Here is a 20079-nt window from a genome sequence, read left to right as displayed (position 1 = left end):
TTGTTTACAAGTCTGTGTAACAGTTACGGGTGATCAACAGGAATTTATTGATTCTGGCAAACAATACGCTCATGTACAAGCTAAGGATTGAAAAGACATTATTTGAATACAACAATCTTTTCTCCCTTAATCTACACTGACAGACAACCAAGCAAGCACTGGTGGCCAGCCGGTTGGCCGGAGAATGGGTCAGCGCCACCGGATAATTGCAGAACCCCAGGTTAGACCGGCTCCGAACCCAGCAGCAGCAATTGTCTCGCCGGCCTGTATCTTCCCAGCTCGAACAGCCTCATCCAATGCCAATGGAATAGAAGCAGCACTGGTATTTCCATAGTTCACCAAGTTTGATATGACTCTGTCTGCCGGGAACTCCATACGCGCCGCCACTGCATCAATAATCCTTTGATTTGCCTTCACATTCCAACATTATCAACAAACCTTATTATACCAGAAATCCTCAGTTTGTAAATATGATAGATGATGATGATATGTTCAGTTCATGAATGATAGCCAAAGCTACTGAAAATAGTTGAAGAAAACTGAACAGAACTTGAACCTGATGAAGAAGTAACCAATCAATGTCAGAGAGAGCAAGACCTGTCTTCCCCAAGGCAGCTTTGATGGATTGAGGCACGACGCCAACTGCAAACTTGAAAACCTCCTTACCATTCATTTGCAGGCAGGAATAAGAGAAGCCGCCTTTGTGTGGAAAACCATTGAGTGAACCATTTGTGGTTGGAGAATGGTTTGGTCCATCCTCTTTTAGAGGAGAACATAAGTGCCTGCAACACCCACCTTCACATTACGTTCCATCTCAATTAAAAGTTTAAACTATCGTCATTTACCTTAAACCTTCACCATTACTATGGAAGTCAAAACTAAACAAAAAATCTTCACTTATATCACACTCCTGTAAAAAGTAAAAATGCAGACTCATGAGTTATGTGATTCAACATGAGTCCCTCCCTAGAACAATTTAAAGAATAAAGTAATCAATGTCATAACCTGCCTGGATTTTGAACATGGTGGATTATTTGTAAGAATTTTTCCTTGTATTTTATAATATAATACGAATCGGAGTATATTAATTATTCAGTTTAGCTTAGTAAACGTTAGCTTTACGGTCCTCCCACAGCTCCTATTGTCATAACACACTACATCATCTAGTATTCAGGAAAGAAGCCAAGGGTAGACAAAACCACTAACGTTTTTGTGCAGGTCTACTATTCCAAATTCCAATGGTGATATCAACTATGGCAAGAGATATTCAGATCGTTCTAAAGCTTCCGCTACTATAAGATTAGGTTCCTTATACATTAAGTTCCATTAAAGTTAATGTTAGTATATTTATATCTATCTAATAACATGATTTGAATGTTGGAAATACCTGAATCAGTACAGCACCTGCAGCATCACCAAAGAGAATACAGGATCCTCTATCAGACCAATCAACAAACCGGGAAATAGCATCAGCCCCAATTACAAGAACATTCTTAAAGCCACCAGCTGTGTTTTGTACAGTAGTAATTAATGAACATATTATCAGTTCAAGGGCATTAACAAGTATGTAAGGAAACAATATATGAACATTCTCAAAGATTTGTTTTTCTAGTATAGGCCGGAACATATATATCATTGTTTCCATCCATTGCCATAATCATTATTACACTCTCTTCAGCTCTGGGAAAAAAATCCCATGATGTTCAATCTTTATAATTATCTACCTTTTATATAGCAAGAAGCAGAAAACAATCCCAGCATGAACCCGCTACAAGCAGCACTGATATCAAAAGATAATGGATAGCTTTTGCACCCCAACAAATTTTGTATCTGAGTGTTGAAGACATATATAGACATTGGGAAATCAGATAATGGGAATAGCATTAATTAGAAGAAAAAGTAAATAAACAGAAGGTATGTATGTAGTTAATGTCCAGGATAAGACTTGAAACCGGCCTATACAGTTTAACAGTATTAAAATTGTGAATCTACACAATTATATATACCTGTGGGGCATTACCAAAAAGTTCATCTGGAGTGGAAGAACACAACAAAATTAAATCCACATCTTCAGGGTCAACTTCAGCCATCTCAAGAGCTTTCCTTGAAGCCTCTACAGCTAGAGATGTTAAACTTTCTTTGCCTAAACAAAGCAAAAAAAAATAAAAAAATTACAAGATTACCTACCCAGTCCCAGTTACTAAGAATAGAATATGATAGTATTACATTAAACAATTGTCAAGTAGCAAGCATATAAATATATAAAAATAAATTTACCTGAAAGAACTCTTCTATGTCGAATTCCTGTCCGTGTTGAGATCCACTCATCGTTAGTATCGACCATTTTTGAAAGATCATCGTTCGAAATTCTTAAACTTGGCACAGCAGAGCCACACCCAACTAGTTTGCAGCCTTTGTTAACAACACTGTAAAACCATTAACATTACTTAGCTTACATATTCAGATACTCCGAATTCAAGAACATGCATGCATTGCATGCTTCTTTCTTCACAATCTCATGATCGACTTAAAACTAAATCAAGATTCAAGAACATAACTAACCTGAGCCCTGCATCTGTGTTCGAAGCCGGACGAGATGCGGATGCCGGCGTGGAAGACGCCATCAAAATCATCTTATTGGGCGTGTCGACGCGATGGCTGATGGGGTTAACCGGAAGCGTAAGAAAGGAGAAGACGCGCTTCTGCAACCATGTATTATTGCAGCAATGAGAGAGCATGATTATATATATTGGGCAATTAAGAGAGAATTGAACTACAATGGTTGAATTGGAACCCTTTGATTGAATTATAAATTCCTCCCTTAGCTTGTTTGCAGAGACCAGATGGAGAAGGAAGGAGAAATGAATGACAGACACTAAGGAAGAAGTTGGGTGACAGTAGGTGGCTGTTGGGTTCTCTCAAAGTCTAGGAAATATATATACATATATACACACATATGGGCAAATTAATTGCTGATTTTATAAAGAGTTTAATTGTACGTGTACGTATGTTTGAGATTACTGTTACATGCAGGCAGGAGATACCCCATGAACATGAACAACATGCCTCAGGTTTAAAATAACATGAATATAATCTGCGATTATGTACTATGTTATTATATTTCACGTTTAAACCCACAATGTACTATATTACTCCGTATTAATTTTAAACCTATAAACTAATTAAACTCCATCGTTTGCGTATTAATTTCAAATTCAACTTCATCAAATACTATAATATATATAATCTGCGATTATCCCAAAGTACATATATATGTTGATACACACCTTTTTCCTTGAACGTGAAACATATGCATTCAAGTTTCAAGTGAAGAACAATGACATTTGATTGAAGATGAAAAAGGATGTTTTAATTACCTATACTATTTACCATTTTTCTCCGATTTTAAGTAAAAAAAATGAAGATCTGAACTAAATTCAAATTAGTTTCATAATAATAGATACTTTTAAAAAAATTAAGAAGGTTTTGAAAATAATATCTAGAGTTTAAAGTTGCTATAACATTGAACAAGTGTATGCAAACAAAGGAAAAAATGTCACCCAAATAAATTGATCAAGTAAATCAACCTTAATAATAATTGAACAGTCAAAACGGGCTAATTCGTGGGGGTGGTGGGTCAATTGTTATACAGTGGACTGTGGCGTTATATGGACCATGGTCTAATATGATTGTTAAATGAAACTATAGTTGAGTTAAAATGATAATTTAGTGTTATTAAAATGAAACTAGTATGTGTGAACAAATGAAACTAAAAAACAGAGTTCATGCAATTAATAAGGTATAACATCAAATGAAACTGTAATATAATTAAAATGATATTTTAATGTTGCTATAATGAAACTAAAAAACAGAACTCATACAATAACATATATATTGTTAAATGAATATGAAGTGTAATTAAAATTATACTTCAACGTTATACAATTAAACTAGTCTGTATGTGTGGGAAATGAAACAATAAAATAAAACAAAATAGAGCTCATGCATGCAACAACCTATATTATATTGTCAAATGAAATTGTAGTAGAATTAAAATGATAGTTTAGTAATTTTTAAAAAAATGATAGTTTAGTATTACTAAATAGAACTAGTGTGCGTGGAAAATGAAACTAAAAAACATAGCAATATTGTCAAATGATATGACATCGTTTTGCTTTATGGTCAATGTTGCTACATGGACCATAGTCTATAGTAAAATTTGTCGTGGTGGGTTATGCAGGTTGGTCCGTGTAACTCGCAGGCCAACCTGTATAATCTGTGCAAATTATGTTGTGGAATCGTATCCATCTAAGAAGAGAATGACTATTTTAGTCCCTCAACTATATTAGAATAGGTAACTTAAAATGTGAATCCATTTAGTCTTTAAATTGTTTGTCTGTTAGTCATTTTAGTCCGTCCCCTCAAATAGCTGTTAAAATTAACGGTGATAGAAGGATAAATATGTAAATTCATTTCAATTTATCACTGTTAATTCTAATAGCTACTTGAGGTGAGAGAATGATCAATTTGATCACCCAACAAATAATTTAGGACTAAATAGGATCATGTAGCTCAACTGGTCATAGAGGTGAAACTTTGGAAGAATGATCAGGGATTGAGTCTTACTAGCGGCAGTGTGGGAGCAATCTCTCAAAGTGAGGGGGGCTCCTTGTGCGCAGTGAGCACCGGTCTAGCCTCTGTGGTTCATGTTCAGTTGAGTCACCATGATTTACATCCTCCCAAATGCTCTGTCGGGTTGGGGTGAGGGGGCCCTAAGAGGGGAGCTCCTTGGCCTCTGTGGTTCATGTTCAGTTGAGTCACCATGATTTACATCCTTCCAAATGCTCTGTCGGGTCGGGGTGTGGGGGCCCTAAGAGGGGAGCTCCTTGGCCTCTGTGGTTCATGTTCAGTTGAGTCACTATGATTTACATCCTTCCAAATGTTCTGTCGGGGTGGGGAGACCCTTAGGGATGGGGTTCAGCCTTTGGAAGAAGATCATGTATTTAAACACACATTAGTCTTTACAAGTCAGTATATATTTTCTCAATTTTTATTTAAAGAATCAATTACCCTACCATTGAAGTAGTGAATAAAATTTTGAGACTATTCTATTACTCTATATAATAAAATGTTCGAGGAAATTTCAATTTTTGTCATATGACTATATGGGTCTTGTTAATTTTAGTTCTTGACTTTTAAAAGTGTTAATTTAGTACATTAACTATGCAATTTTTGTCAATTTTGGTCACTCCGACCAAATTGCCGGTCAAATTTCGCCAAAAAATTTTAATAATTAAAATAATAAGGGTATTTTGATCGTTTCGTGCCTCTTTTATTCTTCTCCGGCGAGTCCATCCCTTTCTCTCCTATTTCCGACTTTCTTTCTCCCCGTAAACCTTATCTTTAATATCATCAAGCTTCCTTTCCTCATCATCTTAGTTCATTTCATTCGACGGAAACGAGAGAGGAAGGGATGGGCTCGCTTGGGAAGAAGAAAAGAGACGTGAAATGATCAAAAAATGCTCATTATTTTAACAATTAAAATTTTCCGATGAAATTTGGCCAGTAATTTAGCCGGAATGACCAAAATTAACAAAAATTACATAATTAAGGTACTAAATTAACACTTTTAACAGTCAAGGACTGAAATTAACAAGATCCATAGGACAAAAATAGAAATTTCCTCTAAAATGTTCATTCAATTGAAGTCACACATAATTGGGGTAGAACCGTAGAAACAGTAAAAAGATAGGATAGGAGTGCCCAAACAGGCAAACAGCAATGCTTATTATGATTAAAAAATGAAGGAATAAGGGTCAAATAGGCCACTGAACCGCACACAATAATGCAATTAGGCCATTGAACTCAAAAAAACAACAATTAAGTCCCTAAACTAACCCATTTCAAACAATTTGTTCAATTTGCAGGTTTTCCCCTTTCTAACAGGTCACCCATTTTAAAATATGTTTAAAAATATTTTTAAAAAAAATTAATTAAAATAAACTAAAATTATTTATTAAAAAAAAAAAAAAAAAAAAAACTAACTAACTTCGTCTCCGCCGGAAACGAAGAACGCATCATCGTCTCCGGCCATGGAGACGAAGATCCGTTCTTCGTCTCTGGCCGGAGACGAAGATCCGTTCTTCGTCTCTGGCCGGAGACGAAGATCCATTCTTCGTCTCCATGGCCGGAGACGAGAGACTCTTCGTCTCCGGCCATGGAGACGAGGAGACTCTTCGTCTCCAGCCAGAGACGAAGAAGGGATCTTCGTCTCCGGCCATGGAGACGAAGGGATCTTCGTCTCCGGCCATGGAGACGAAGGTCCCTTTGTCTCCATGGCCGGAGACGAAGATACGTTCTTCGTCTCCGGCGGACGAAGTTTAAGTTTTTTTTTTTTTTTTTTTTTTTTGTTTTTGTTTAATAAATAATTTTAGTTTATTTGGATTAAATTTTTTTAAAAAAATTATTTTTAAAATATATTTTAAATTGAGTAACCTGTTAGAAAGGAGAAAACCTGTAAATTGGACAAATTGTTTGAAATGGGTTAGTTTAGGGACCTAATTGTTACTTTTTTGAGTTCAATGGCCTAATTGCATTATTGTGTGCGGTTGGATGGCCTATTTGACCCTTAATAAACACCAAACAACCGTATCATCATCATTATTACTCACTTACTCTCCCGATAACTTTTGCCGACTCACACTCTCACTCCCTTTGTCTGCGTCCCACTCTCACATCTCCATACTCATCTCCTCTCTCTCTCTCTCTCTTCTTGTGTCTATGCATTTTCTCAATCTGGGTTCTTCTACTTCTTGAAATTTCAGCATCTTAATTAAAGGTATAATAGCTATCCATATTATATATGCCATTTACCTCTTCTTTTTTTAGTACTTCCCTCATTTCTTTACTCTTTTTTTTCGTGGGTCTCTTAGTATATGGTTATTCTTTAGATTTGGTGCAAAATGGGTACTCCGATGATAATGAAGTAACTAGTGAATCAAGCCTCTAAGCTTTCAGATTTGTTGATGTTTTGTTATGAAGGCATAAAAAGCTTTGGTCTTTGGGTGATGGGTTGATGCATTTTTGTGAAATGAAATGCTACTGAAGTTTGCGGGATTTAATTAATCCTAAAGTGCTGTAGATGATACTGTAATCTTCTGTTTATAACCTTTCTTGTTGGTTTATTCCAAATGCTGAATCTTGATCCTCTTTCCATTTCTTTTTATATTTGTTAGCTTCTTTGAATCTGTAAAAGTACAGAGTTTCTGGTGTGATTGGTGCCGTGATTCATGAATGACTGAAAACAGCTAGTAATTGCTATTACATCTGCTTTAGATATGATTCTACAAATCTATCTATAGTCTTTAGGAAGAATAATTTATTGAAAAAGAAAATAATCTATGATCTTTAACTGAACTAGATGCCATCTGGGATGGATCAAGACAGTGAATAATGTGTGTTAGTAGCTTCAAGTATTGTAATGTTTTGTGCTGGCTGTATTGTTCTTCAACTTTCCACTCCCTTTAATCTTGATGGAACTCGATAGGATAATACATCTGGGGCCGAGAGGAACTTGGATAAAGCGAAATCTGAGCTAGGGAGAGTAAGGAATAAGGATGTCAAGTGATAGATGCAGCCATTGGTGCTATACCTGTAGACAACCGGTATATCTTACAAGAGAAAACGTGGCATGCCCGAACTGCCATGGAGGGTTTGTGCAAGAGCTTGATGAGATAACGACGACAAACCCTGAATACGAGAACCAAAGGCCAAGGTTCATGGAAGCTATCTCGAGTTTCTTGAGGAGGCAAAGATCAGTTAGAGGTAGTGGCTCTGGCAATAGGGGGATATCAGATAGGGAGCCTGAGCGCAATAGCTCGTGGAATCCATTGCTGATCTTCAGTGGTGATATGCCAGTAATGATACCCGACAATGGAGGAGTTCTTGAGTTTCTCAACGAGGCTCTTGGTTTCAGAAGAGAACATGGTGGCGATTATTTTATTGGTCCGGGAGTGGAAGAATTCTTCGAAGATATCATCAGTACCAACCGAACTGTTCCTCCCCCGGCCTCACGATCTTCAATTGAATCCCTTCCTACAGTCAAGATATCGAGGAAACACATCCGGTCTGATCTTCACTGTCCTGTTTGTAAAGAGAAATATGAAATGGGGACAGAAGTAAGAAAACTGCCTTGCAAGCATTTATATCACTCTGATTGTATCATTCCATGGCTACAACAACGCAATTCATGCCCAGTTTGTCGCCGGGAGCTGGGTCCCGAGAGATTGGGCGAAAGTAATAGTCAGAACTCCAGGAGTCAGAATAGAAGCAACAGTAGGAGATTTGACAGAAGGGAAAGTAGGAGGGAGAGCACTAGCGAAAACCAGCGAGAGAGGAGGAGACCATGGTCTTTCCTGTGGCCCTTTGGTTCGTCTCGCTCTCATGCACGCCATACTGCAGTTGCAGTGCCTGAAACCAACATAGAGACCAGCCAGGAATATAGTCATTATAGCGAGTACTCTAATTGGCCATTTGAATAGCTAGCAAGGTTGGTCAGCATCAAACTTTCTTGTATACTGCATTCAATTCTTTGTTGTGATAATAATATTGTACCTTTAGTCGAACGAAGTCTCTAATGGTAGAGACAACTCTCCTTGTTCCCATGCTGTCAATGGATACATGTGTTTTCTCTTTTTGTCATTTCATCTTGATTCCCAGTAAATTAAATTAAACTCATACTTGTTTGATCCTTTCCCCTTTCCCTTTCATGTTGTTCATTGCTTTTACATTTATTTGGTGTCAAATATGTGCCAGCACAAAAAGACAAATAAGGCAATGTTTGATGAACAAAGGCCACTTTCTTGGGAAAAGCATATGGTCAAACTATTCCCATTCTTACTTGTGTATCAAGATTTAAAGGCTCGATGGCATGAAAATTGAAAAGGGACCTTCATTGCTTCAGAGACAAGCTCTTTGGCTGCCAATCTTATCCACAATTTTTCCATTTAAGTTTGAAGAAATATAAATATGAATAATAGTATTAGATTAGAATCACATTTTGGACTTTTACATGCAAAAATTGTTGTCTAATCCTTTACCTTTCGAATCATTTGCACATGTATACATGTGATCAACTGAGCATTACAGTCTGATCTGTTTCATTAAGCATGTGACTTCCATCTTTAAAAGTTAATAAAAGGACTGAACAAATAAATGAGAATCCTAGAGCTCTATTTTTTGGTTCTGTGAATGAAGTAATTTTTCCGATCAGTACACTTTGCCTACGCCTACAAGAGCTCTTCAACTCTTCATCTCCTTTAATCGGTCTCATACATTGAAAACATTTAAATGATAGATAAATTTTAAATGACTTCCACAATTTTACATAATGTTCAACAAACCTTAAAAAATTTTAATGTTCAACTATTACAAATATCATTATCCCACAACCATTTTACCATTTTATTTATAAAAGTTCTAATAAATTCTTTTTAAAACAACTTTTAAAGAATTTTTTTAAAATCTAAATCAGATACCACCAAACTTTTAAAATGGTTAAAAGTTTATAAAAAATCTTGATTGAATTCACCCCTCTTTGATTGAGTACTATGAATAGGACTAAGAATCCCAACAAGGGACAAACAACAGAATAATCCATAACATTTAATTTCATGCTCAAACTCATCTCTACCAACAGACAAGAACCATAATAGATATCAAACACAAGGGCAGAAATACATGAGTTCAAAATTCAAGGATCCAAACACATTATATAATAAAAAGAAAATATCACTCAGAATGTTATAAAAAGAACTAAAAGAGGATTTTCTAATTTGTAAGCTCCATAATAGCAGAAACAATATCCCCATCAGCAGCCTTGAGAGCTTTGACAGCCTTTGCCCTTGAAACACCTGCTTGGGTCATAACCAACTCAATGTCCTTGGGCTCTACACCGGTCTCATCTACATCCTCATCATCTTGAACTGCGGTGGATGGCTCAGGCTTTGACACCACATTGCTGAGATTAGGAGCCTTGAATTGCTCAGCAGCTTGAGTCTGCAATTGTGAGCTCAAATCCTCAATCTTCGCCTCACCAAATATAACATATGTGTCTGATGTGGGGCTCTTGAAAACATCTGGTTTTGAGATGACAAATAGAATCTGAAAAATAACATGAGATAAGAATTAATCACCAAGAAAGATGTCATTTCAATAAGTAAATAATATGTCATTTCAATAAGTAAATAATACTCCCCCCGTCCCTAATTGATTGTCTTACTTGCTTTTTGCACAGTTTTTAATACAACATAACAAATGTTACTAACTTTCCAATTTTGTCCCTCAAAAGTATGTGTTGTTTGTACAAAGTACAATTGTACTTACCTCTAGAAATTTGAAAAGTCAAAAGGGTAAATTGAAAAATGTAGAGTGATAGTTATGTTCAATTTTAGAAATATGACACTATTTTGGGACAAACCAAAAAGGAAAGTAAGACAGGTAAAATGGGACGGGGAGTATATGTCATTTCAATAAGTAAATAATTAACTAACATTCTTGCTCTTCTTGACCGTGACACGGCTCACGCCAGCAATGGGCTTCATTCCTAGCTTTATCATAGCCTTACGACTCTTCTTCTCACTCCTGCTCTGCTTTGACCTACCAGTACCATCTCCGTGTTCTGCCAACCATGAAAGACAACTAACTTAGATTTATACATCCAACATTATCTTATACATAAGCTACAAAGGAATAAAGAAATGGTGAGAATGAATGATTTATACATCCAACATTATCTTATACATAAACTACAAAGGAATAAAGAAATGGTGAGAATGAATATATATACTGAAACAAAGCATACTGATCAACATTAAATTACATGAACCAATATAAAAACACTACTAAGCTGTCAAACTGCATATTAAGAAATTTAAAAAGTATGTTATCTTCCCAGAGGAAGGTGAAATTCTCACTTCAGGCTGAAATAGATATGAACAGTCAATAAACTATCATACTCTTACCTTCATCTTCATCTTTGTCATCATCATCGTCGTCATCATCATCTTCATCATCGTCATCCTCCACAACTGGCACCTCAGTCTGCATGAGGTATGTTCAGTACATAATCTTAAAAAATTAAACCTAAGGCCTATATTGTCAAAAAAAAAATTAAACTTTCAAAGTTACTAGTGGTCATTCATGAGATCTGATATGTCTATATTTTCCTGTAAAGGATGCATAATGTTGTCATCCATTCACTGCAACTACAAGGGTGAAAGATCCTTGAAGAAGATCATTGAGCACACAATGCCAGAGTGCTATGATGCATTGTTTTCCTTTGTATTTATTTACTTACATGATATTAACATCTGGTTCTCAAAAAATCCATTACACAAGTGAGTTGCTATGCAAAATCATAAAGTGGAGCACAAAATTTGCACTTGTTATAATAAGTGCTCAAATAATTAAACTAAAATTACATTAATCTGATATCAGATACTATAACAGATTTGTGTACACCCTCCCAAATTTTCACACAACAATCATTGACTCTTTCTTTCTACTCCCCATTTACAACTTAAGAAAGGTCATTACTTGTTTAAAAACTAACATCCTTTCCAGTACTTTTTTGGTTCAAGAGAAAGCCTAAACGGGAGAAAATTTTACTAAAATCATTCACCACCCACCTCCAGTCAGCAAGAAGAGAGTTAAATATCCCTAATAGCTTCACCAAAAGATCATAATTTTCCAAACAAAATAAACAACTGCATCTTTTTATTCAATCTTCCCAACTATACTCTGAATTCATCCAAGATCTCACTACTATTGAGATTCATCTGGTCTGGAGTTTGAGTTAAGGATGGAGTGACAGTAAAACAAACATTACTTTAACAAATCAAACGAAAACTAAAATGACATTCAATTCACATCAAATATACCAAACAATCGAACCCAATTAACAGATTGCTCTTAAATCAGTAGCGGAAACCTCCAGATTCAACCTTTTTTCACTCTTAGGGTTAAGTGACACACACAATAACATGAATACAGAAGCTTGCGGCAATAGAGTGAGGTCTCACCTCGATCTTCTGCTGTTCGAGATGCGCGGCAAGAAGCTCTTCTTGGGATTGAGCAGTCATGGTTACAAGATAGAGTGGGCAAGAGCGCAGATGAAGACTGGAAGGATGGAGACAACAACGATCCTAAAACCCTAGTAACAGTAATCCCTTCGGCCTGGATCTCTATCTATATACGCGGTGACCACGTAGCCAGGACGCGCGTGGACTGTTGGTTGGAGTAGGAAAAGAAAATCACCATTTTGTCCGATAAATGTTAGTATACGAATCAAGCCCAATTATATTAGTTGGGCCAGCCCGTACTCACCATGAAATGTGCATTTCTTATACCCTTTATTTGGGCCATCCCGTATTCACCAAGAAATGTGCAATTGTTATACCATGTACTAAAGTCCACAATGGCCCAACAATTATATGCATGTACTAAATATATTATGGCCAATTTGGTAAAATGACTGTTAGCTTTTAACTGGTTGTGTTAATTAGAGGGTATAACTAATTGATAACATTAGCTAATTGTAGAAATATGATTGGTAAATTAGTTGTTAGCTGATAGCTGTTTGGTATAATTTTTTTTTTTAAAAGTTAATTGAAAAAAATTGAATTAAACAGTTTTTTAAATTTTAGCATTTTGGATTTACAAAAAACTAATTAACCAAACATTTTTATTGATTTTTTAACGAAATCAAACAATTAATAGTAGTGAAAAAGCTAAAATTGACTTATAGACTGATTATTTTACCAAACAGGGCCTATGTATTTTTCGTTAATAAATTATATTCATGTAAATAAATTGATGAAACATAATATACTAACTATACACACATAATATATAAACTACATACATATAATATCTTAACTAGTTAACATATTATTATATGTTTGTAGTTAACATTTTATATGCTTTTAATTTATTTACATGCGCATAATAATCTGTTAACTATATATACATAATCTAAATGTCATTTTAAATCAAGATCCACAATGTAATGTAAATCATAATTGAGTATTATTTGTCAAAAATGGTAATTTGAATAATTTACATTTCAACCGTTTAGATAAGCAGTCTTACAAATTCTTGATGTAAACACTTTTATGTTGACTCACCTGATGAAAATAATTAATTTTTGTTTACCAAATCATAAAATACAAGGATATACAAGTTAAGAGTATGCATAGTATAACTCTAAATTGCAAATCGTACTTTTCTCTGCTTCAATTTCAAGGAGTAATCTACAATTTAACTCATTAGGGAAAAATAGTATATAAATAAGTTGATTAGTTGAAATTTAATTTGATTAAGGTGTGAAGTTCCAAAAAAACAAATATTAATAAATCTTCCGAGACTTTGAGGTAGGGCAAGTTTTGTATTTATTTTGAGGCGGACGCTCAACCAACTAAAACCTCCTTTTCGATTTCGATTTCGATTGTGAGCCTAACTCATTTGCAGGTAAACCAATAAATCAGAAAGCATAGCTCACAACCAATTCCAAAATCTTAATAATTTTTTATTTTTTTTTTACTTTCATTTATTATTCACAAGTAGACCAAATTTTGTCTCCATTTTTCTAAATTTGAAAAAATAAAATAAAATTATACAGTCAACTGACTTGACTATAATTTATCAGAATGCCTCATAAATGCTGTATATAAATTCTGAGACATGAAATTAAAGTAAACGGACCTATTTTGATAGACAGATAAATATTGCATTGCAACATCATATAATGCAAGATTTATCTGCGAATATAATAGATTTAGTTTGTTTTTTCTTTTTGTTTTGTTTTGTTTTTTTTTTGTTTTTGTTTTTTTTTGGATTCTTTCTGCATTTATTGTAACCTACTACAAGCAGGGGTATTCAACATAAACTTGAATCTTCTTTATAAAAGATAACAACAATGTCATGTCATCTAACCACAAAGTAAAAAGTTTACTCAAATATTTTTTTTTTTTCTTTTTGCCTAAGGAGAGACGTGAAACTCAATTTGTAGGAGGATTTATTGTGCACAATAAGCAAATGTCTAACCTCTGTATTCAGTTGAATTACCATGATTTATATCATTCCAAATGCTCTGTCAGGCCGGAACATGGTGCCCTTGAAGTTGGGGATTCAACCTTTTGGAAACAATGAAACTCAATTTTTAAAATTTGATTTTTTTTAAAGCAACTAAGTCGGTATATATTAGAGATAAGCTAAAATAGAGTCAGGAGGGATATCATCCCAATACATAGCAGTAGACTGACCAAATGCTATAGAAGCTAAAGTGTGAGCTAGTAAATTATCCAATCTAGGAATAAACTTGACTAGACAATAATTGAAATAAGAAATAAGAGATCTGCAACTGTCAATGGCATAGCCGGCGTATGAACGAATTGGAACACTTGTGGAAGACAGATAATGCTGAAGAGTTAGGCAACCCGTGAGAAGCTCTATAGACCGTTTTCCGCGATCCCTCAGCTAAGACAAGACTTCCTTGCATGCGAAAGCCTCGGCCATTAACGGAGAGAAACAATCCTGGAGATTGGCATTGAAGGCGGCAAGAAAACCCCCATTCTCGTCGAGAATCACCACCCCAACCGAGGCTTTGCTTGTCGAAGGGTGATATTCGGCGTCGAAGCGGCATGTGCGTGACGATAGTGCAACTGCATGATCCGGATCGGCAGAGTGGGTTGCAACAGTCTCGGCTGGTCCGACAGTGGTTGGCTGGTGGCCGCTGCCCGGATGCACCCGACGCCAAGTGTGCATGGCGGCAGTGGCAATCGCCACAAACTTCTTCGGCGTCGAAAGGTAAGTATCCCAAATCGCACAATTTCTTGCTCTCCAAATATAATATAGAATAGCAGCAAACATGAGTTCATTAGTGTCTAGAATATTCATAACTTCATCAAACCAAGAATGAAAAATATTTGTCATAATATTAGGGATTGAAAGGTGGGATTCACGCCACAGATGGAGCTTGCAAAATCACACAACACTAAAGAATGCATAGTATACTCGTGAGTAAGACCACACATGACACAAGTAGGATCAATCTCTACTCTCTTTATAAGCAAGTTCTTGATAGTGGGAAAGATATCACTTAAGCTCACCATAGAAATATTTTTTTATTTAGGGAGTTTTTAATTTCAATAGTGAGAGTCACTCATCAAAAATAAATGTGAATATCAAAATTGAAAATAAAGGTGGATGGGATAATTAAAAAAAACTTAATTTAGTATAGGAAAATTGAAAATGTGATCCGTTTAACCCACTCAAAATTGGGAGGTCTATATCAAACATTAAACAATTGTCAGTTATAAGAGGCAAATCAAGGCGTGTGTTTCATGACAATTGAGAAAAACAAAAGATACAAGTTTGAAGTTTATGTCTAAAGATTAGCACTTAGCAGCAGTAGAGTTACTTCTACAGTTCTACCATTCTTAGTTCCAACTTCATTTCTAACCCAACAACGACTGTTATTCTTAGTTTCTCACCAAGAAAAGCCTTTTTTCCCCTCTCTCTCCCAACACACAAAAGGGCAAAAGGGAAAGAGAAGGAAGGGTCGAGAAGATAGGCATGGGGATGGAGACTCTCTCACCAAACCACAACAGCTATGGAGACTAACAAAAACCCGCATTGCTGCTATTACCATTACAACTGTTCCTCCCAATGGGGAAGGTAGATGAAGAGCAGTCATTGCCGACAGCAGCAGTGGGTCAGCAGGGCACGGGGTCGAATGCAGCCAACAATAGATGCTGCAGCAGATTCAGGCTGTGGGTGAGCTTCAGATGTGTGTTTGCTCTTCTGCTTGCTCTGGCCGTCTTTCTCTCTGCCCTCTTCTTGCTCCCATTCTTCCACTCTCCAAATCCTGAGCCTCCGGATCCCGATTCCAGATTTGGAGGTACCCACTTTTTTTCTCTCCATTTTTTGGTCTATCAATTCCAGAACTTCACGCTATACCGACAGATCTCCTTTATTTTTTTAAAATGGTTTCATTTTGGTAAGTGGGTATTTATTTAAATTACAAATGCGAGCTAAGTTATTCATTTAATTTACTTGCTATTTTGAGTGATCATTTTTGCTGTTGGATTCTTGATCTTTTCTGGGTTAAGCAGAGCATTTTGAATTTTGAGTTTGTTTTAGTGGGATAAATTAGGTCAATTTTACTGGTTTTGAAGTGATAAACCTTGTCGGTGTTTTAGCAGTTTATTTCCAAATTGTAACGAATTTAGATGTGGATTGCATTTTGCTGGGCTTCAAGAAATGGAATTGACTAGGATAGTTTTTATAATGGTTTTGCTCAGTTTCTTCCCCCCTTTAGCTATATTTGAGGGTAATATTGTAACAGGGTATGATTTCAGTTGATTTCCCAAAAGTGAAAATTGGCCAACTTGAAATTTGAAATTGACATGTGAATGTAGGATTAAAGCTTTTTTTACATTAATTTTTCTGCATTGCCATTAAATCTTGTGAGTGGAAGTTTAAACATAAATAGGATAGATCACGCAAATTTGAAACATTTTCGCAGTTTCTGTCTTGCGAAATTTCATTTTGACCCTTTGCTTAATTGGCTTCTAAGTTTCATTTGACACTCAATAATCAGCTAGGGATAGTTTATCTGTTTTTTAATACTTGATATTACAAGAACTTCTTCTGCCTTCACTGGTGGATTTATTAGCAGTGCATAACCGGGCACTCTTTAGGTTCCCCGAGTGGTGTATGCTCACTCCCACAGGTTTTGAATGCCAATAATAAAGCTGGATTTAACTAACTAGTGCAAGCAATAAGGTATATCATTTTTTTTTAATAATTTTATCATGTTAGCAGTTCTTGATATCTGCATGACTAAATGATCGTGGTACTCTTCTCCAAGAATTCTTGGTTGTGGTGATATGGTGAAAATCAATATTTAACCCACTCCTTTCAGAAAAAAGTAATGTAATATTTCAATCCCGCTCAGTCTTCCTCATGAAGACATCCTTAGAGCACAAGTGACAAGTCAGACTCATGAAAGAAGGTAAGTGAGACAAATAATGTGGTATGGAGCCCTGTAACCTTAATGCATAGTTCTCCGCTCTGGTGATGTTAAGGTATAATGATAAATGACTTCCTGATGATGTTGGATGTAAGTAGTTAATGTTCTTATTGCTTCACCTTTCTTTTAAAAAAACATGTCAAACAAAGTGATAATTATCTGTAGATTGCTAATGAGATTGGATACGAATTTATGACCGTTAATGGTGTTTTCTTTCATGAAGTTTATTCCCACTGTGACCTGAATTTCATCTGCCTTTCTTCAAATTTGGAAGGTATTTGCTTTTTCATTTTTGTGTAGTAATTTGTTTTTGTATTGTACTATTTTCCAGGTTATGACATAGTAGCTAGGTTCATGCTCGATAAACCAGACTGGTTCTTGGAAGATTATATCTTGCAACTTGAAGATGATATCTTTGATGAAATAAATGTTGCTCAGACAAAAGTATAGTATTCCCTGCAACCCTTCTTTTGTTTTTCCTTTTTGTACTTGTCAGTTTTGGCTATTTCTTCCAATTCTCATCTCGGGGGTTTCTTATAACAGGTCGATATAATATCTTTTGAAACTTCACCCGGATTGAACACAACAACAGTTATCTTTGCTGTTGATTCTGATGTCAAAACTATGAGGGTCTCTCCGACAGCTCAGAGTTTAGTCAGGGCCAATTTTGAATCTATACTTGTTCATCAATCAAATCTGCGCTTGACTACTGCATCTTTGTTTGGGGATCCGTTATCTTTTGATGTGCTGAAGTTCAAAGGAGGGATTACTGTGAGCCCGACGCAGAGTGCATTCCTCATGCAAAATCAGCAGTTCCATTTCAACTTCACCTTGAACTTTTCCATTAAGGAAATACAAGATAATTTTGATGAGCTACGGGGGCAGCTCACTTCGGGCTTGCATCTTGCTGCATATGAGGTCTGTCAATATGATTTGTTTTCATCCCCCATAAGATGCACCAAAAAATATCAGCTTTATATGGTATAAATGGCATGATAATTACAGTTTTATTTGTTTCTTTAATTCGTGCAGAACTTGTATATCAGCTTGACAAATCTAAGGGGTTCAACTATTGATCCTCCCACCATTGTTCGGTCTCAAGTTCTTTTAGCAGTTGGGATTAAGCCTTCAAGGTCTAGAATGAAGCAGTTGGCTCAAACAATTACTGGTCCTCATGCCAAAAACCTTGGCCTCAATAACACTGTTTTTGGTAGAGTTAAACAAGTGAGCCTTTCTTCAAATTGGACGCGCTTACTTGGGGGTCCCGATGCTGGCAGCCCCTCACCTTCTCCGGCCCCTCTGCCACACCATAGCCACAACCAACATACTAATCTTGCTCCTGCATTTTCACCTTCCACGAAAACTGGGAAGAGCGGGGAGAAACCACCGGTGCTTGCACCTGCCCCTGCGCCTTCTCCACACTTACATAAGATTCATCAAGTCAAGCCTCCCGCTTGTCCTTTTGGCCCAAAGGGGAGGCCTCCGAGTAAAACACATAAACAAAATCATATGGCACCTCCAGTATATGCACCAAATGCTGCTCCCGCTTCCTCATTGAAACCACATGGAGAGGCTCCAGCACCTAGCCCACATGAAGTTCCTACACCGAGCCCACTGCCAAATGTAGTTAATACCCGTGTTCATCCCCCGTCAGGAAGTAATTCTGATGCAGAGCCTCCTGACAAATTGCGTTTAGTTTCGCACATCCCATCATCAGGTGAGTACAGTAATCTTTATCAGAAAAGTGACGGCAGCATGAAGCTAATGCTCATTTTTCACCAATGGCAAAACCAATTTGGCCAAAGTGTGCTCCTTAATTGGACTGGCCCGGTGCGAATATGGATTAGTCTGAGTATGGTACGGGCTTAAAGGTGCCTCCTACAATTAAAGCCAGCTCAGGACACCTTATGGTCTGACCAAAAAAAAAAAAGTCTCTGGCCTTACAGGCAGTATAACAAAATTCTATTTTATTCTGTTTTCTTTCATTTCTCCGTGTGATTGTTAAGCTGATGCGCTTCTTCTTCTTGCAGCATCCACAGTTCTTTATTCAAATTTATGGGCTCTTCCTCCATTTCTACTTGCACTACATCTATAGCAGCGGAAAGAGAAGCAAAAAATTTTTTTTTTTCCAACAAATTCACCTCCTATATTCGGGGAAGGAGTTCAGTACAACACAATGGAGGAAATTTGAAGGCAATGTGAGAGCGATGATGCGGCATGCCCCTCAGCTCACTTTTGAGTAGATACCATATATATATATATGTATTTTGTGCGTGTAAATATGTGATAAAACTTAAGGTGGTAGATGGATTTTCAGGTCAAAGTCACAGAGGTGACGGGCCTGACATGACATGCATTGTTAATTGTTATGTATGATCTGTCTTCTACGTAAGATGTAAGGAGGGAATGAAATGAAACTAGCAAATGTATAAAACTATGCCCTTTTTGTTTCCATCATTGACCTTCCATGTCCAGTGGTTAGCTTTTGTTCAGTGTTCATTCAGATTGAACGCTATATCATATACTCATATATCATTTGTGCAATCCAAGTGTAATTGTCCTCATTTGAGACATTGAGGGTAGAGTGTAAGGCATCAAGTTGATACTCCTCAAATGTTGCACGGAATGGTGGTGTGGATGAAGATGCTTAAAGGATGGCTTATGCTCCTCAAGAGAGTGGCTTATGTTCGTTTGTAACATAGATTACTAAACAGGCAACAAACCAACGCCAAGGATGAAGGGATAATTAAGTCAGGGTTATCAGTAAACAGGCATTTTTAAAGTATTTTTTTTATTTAAATCTTAATAATTAAGTCAGGGTTTTAATGGGAGTTTGAAATTTAGTAAATTTAATAGAGAATTAATATTAGAATAAAAATTTAAATGTAAAATTGTAATACGGATAGAAAGATAGAAAATAATATATTATATTAAATTATTTTATTAGGAATTGTATTACACTATTTTACAATATCAGAATAAAATTT

The 20079-nt window shown here is 36.1% G+C and overlaps 4 protein-coding genes across 7 annotated transcripts; 2 read left to right on the top strand and 2 right to left on the bottom strand.

Annotated features, from left to right (window-relative positions):
• Nucleotides 1-43: 43 nt before the first annotated feature.
• LOC109161723 (3-oxoacyl-[acyl-carrier-protein] synthase III, chloroplastic-like) lies at nucleotides 44-2896 on the bottom strand. 3 transcript variants are annotated; one of them, XM_019310214.1, is made up of 9 exons: nucleotides 2718-2896; nucleotides 2563-2639; nucleotides 2278-2426; nucleotides 2007-2143; nucleotides 1725-1830; nucleotides 1388-1506; nucleotides 846-910; nucleotides 557-782; nucleotides 44-411 (listed from the first exon to the last, which is right to left on the bottom strand). In XM_019310214.1, exons 1-9 carry the CDS (start codon nucleotides 2736-2738, stop codon nucleotides 190-192), a joined length of 1122 nt encoding a protein of 373 aa, XP_019165759.1. In that variant the 5' UTR covers nucleotides 2739-2896; the 3' UTR covers nucleotides 44-189. The 3 variants fall into 3 exon arrangements, with proteins under 3 accessions (XP_019165759.1, XP_019165760.1, XP_019165758.1); XM_019310215.1 differs by having other exon boundaries at nucleotides 2563-2702; nucleotides 2795-2896; XM_019310213.1 differs by having other exon boundaries at nucleotides 2563-2896.
• A 3781-nt stretch (nucleotides 2897-6677) lies between these two features.
• On the top strand, nucleotides 6678-8705 carry LOC109161726 (probable E3 ubiquitin-protein ligase RHC1A). Its single transcript, XM_019310218.1, has 2 exons — nucleotides 6678-6838; nucleotides 7547-8705. The coding sequence occupies exon 2, from the start codon at nucleotides 7617-7619 to the stop codon at nucleotides 8538-8540; it is 924 nt and encodes a 307-aa protein (XP_019165763.1). The 5' UTR covers nucleotides 6678-6838; nucleotides 7547-7616; the 3' UTR covers nucleotides 8541-8705.
• A 978-nt stretch (nucleotides 8706-9683) lies between these two features.
• LOC109161730 (nascent polypeptide-associated complex subunit alpha-like protein 1) lies at nucleotides 9684-12250 on the bottom strand. Its single transcript, XM_019310221.1, has 4 exons — nucleotides 12081-12250; nucleotides 11022-11100; nucleotides 10551-10678; nucleotides 9684-10161 (listed from the first exon to the last, which is right to left on the bottom strand). The coding sequence occupies exons 1-4, from the start codon at nucleotides 12138-12140 to the stop codon at nucleotides 9829-9831; spliced, it is 600 nt and encodes a 199-aa protein (XP_019165766.1). The 5' UTR covers nucleotides 12141-12250; the 3' UTR covers nucleotides 9684-9828.
• Nucleotides 12251-15432: 3182 nt separating this feature from the next.
• On the top strand, nucleotides 15433-19564 carry LOC109161720. Of its 2 annotated transcripts, none has more exons than XM_019310208.1 (5): nucleotides 15433-15958; nucleotides 17424-17536; nucleotides 17636-18010; nucleotides 18125-18809; nucleotides 19123-19564. In XM_019310208.1, the coding sequence occupies exons 1-5, from the start codon at nucleotides 15727-15729 to the stop codon at nucleotides 19185-19187; spliced, it is 1470 nt and encodes a 489-aa protein (XP_019165753.1). In that variant the 5' UTR covers nucleotides 15433-15726; the 3' UTR covers nucleotides 19188-19564. The 2 variants fall into 2 exon arrangements, with proteins under 2 accessions (XP_019165753.1, XP_019165754.1); XM_019310209.1 differs by lacking the exon at nucleotides 15433-15958 and adding an exon at nucleotides 15984-17074.
• Nucleotides 19565-20079: the final 515 nt, after the last annotated feature.

The sequence above is a fragment of the Ipomoea nil genome, unplaced genomic scaffold (genome assembly GCF_001879475.1).
Source record: "Ipomoea nil cultivar Tokyo-kokei standard unplaced genomic scaffold, Asagao_1.1 scaffold2926, whole genome shotgun sequence".
Taxonomy (NCBI): domain Eukaryota; kingdom Viridiplantae; phylum Streptophyta; class Magnoliopsida; order Solanales; family Convolvulaceae; genus Ipomoea; species Ipomoea nil.
The sequence above is the reverse complement of the archived record's forward strand: the minus strand, read 5'-3'. Positions and strand labels throughout refer to the sequence as shown.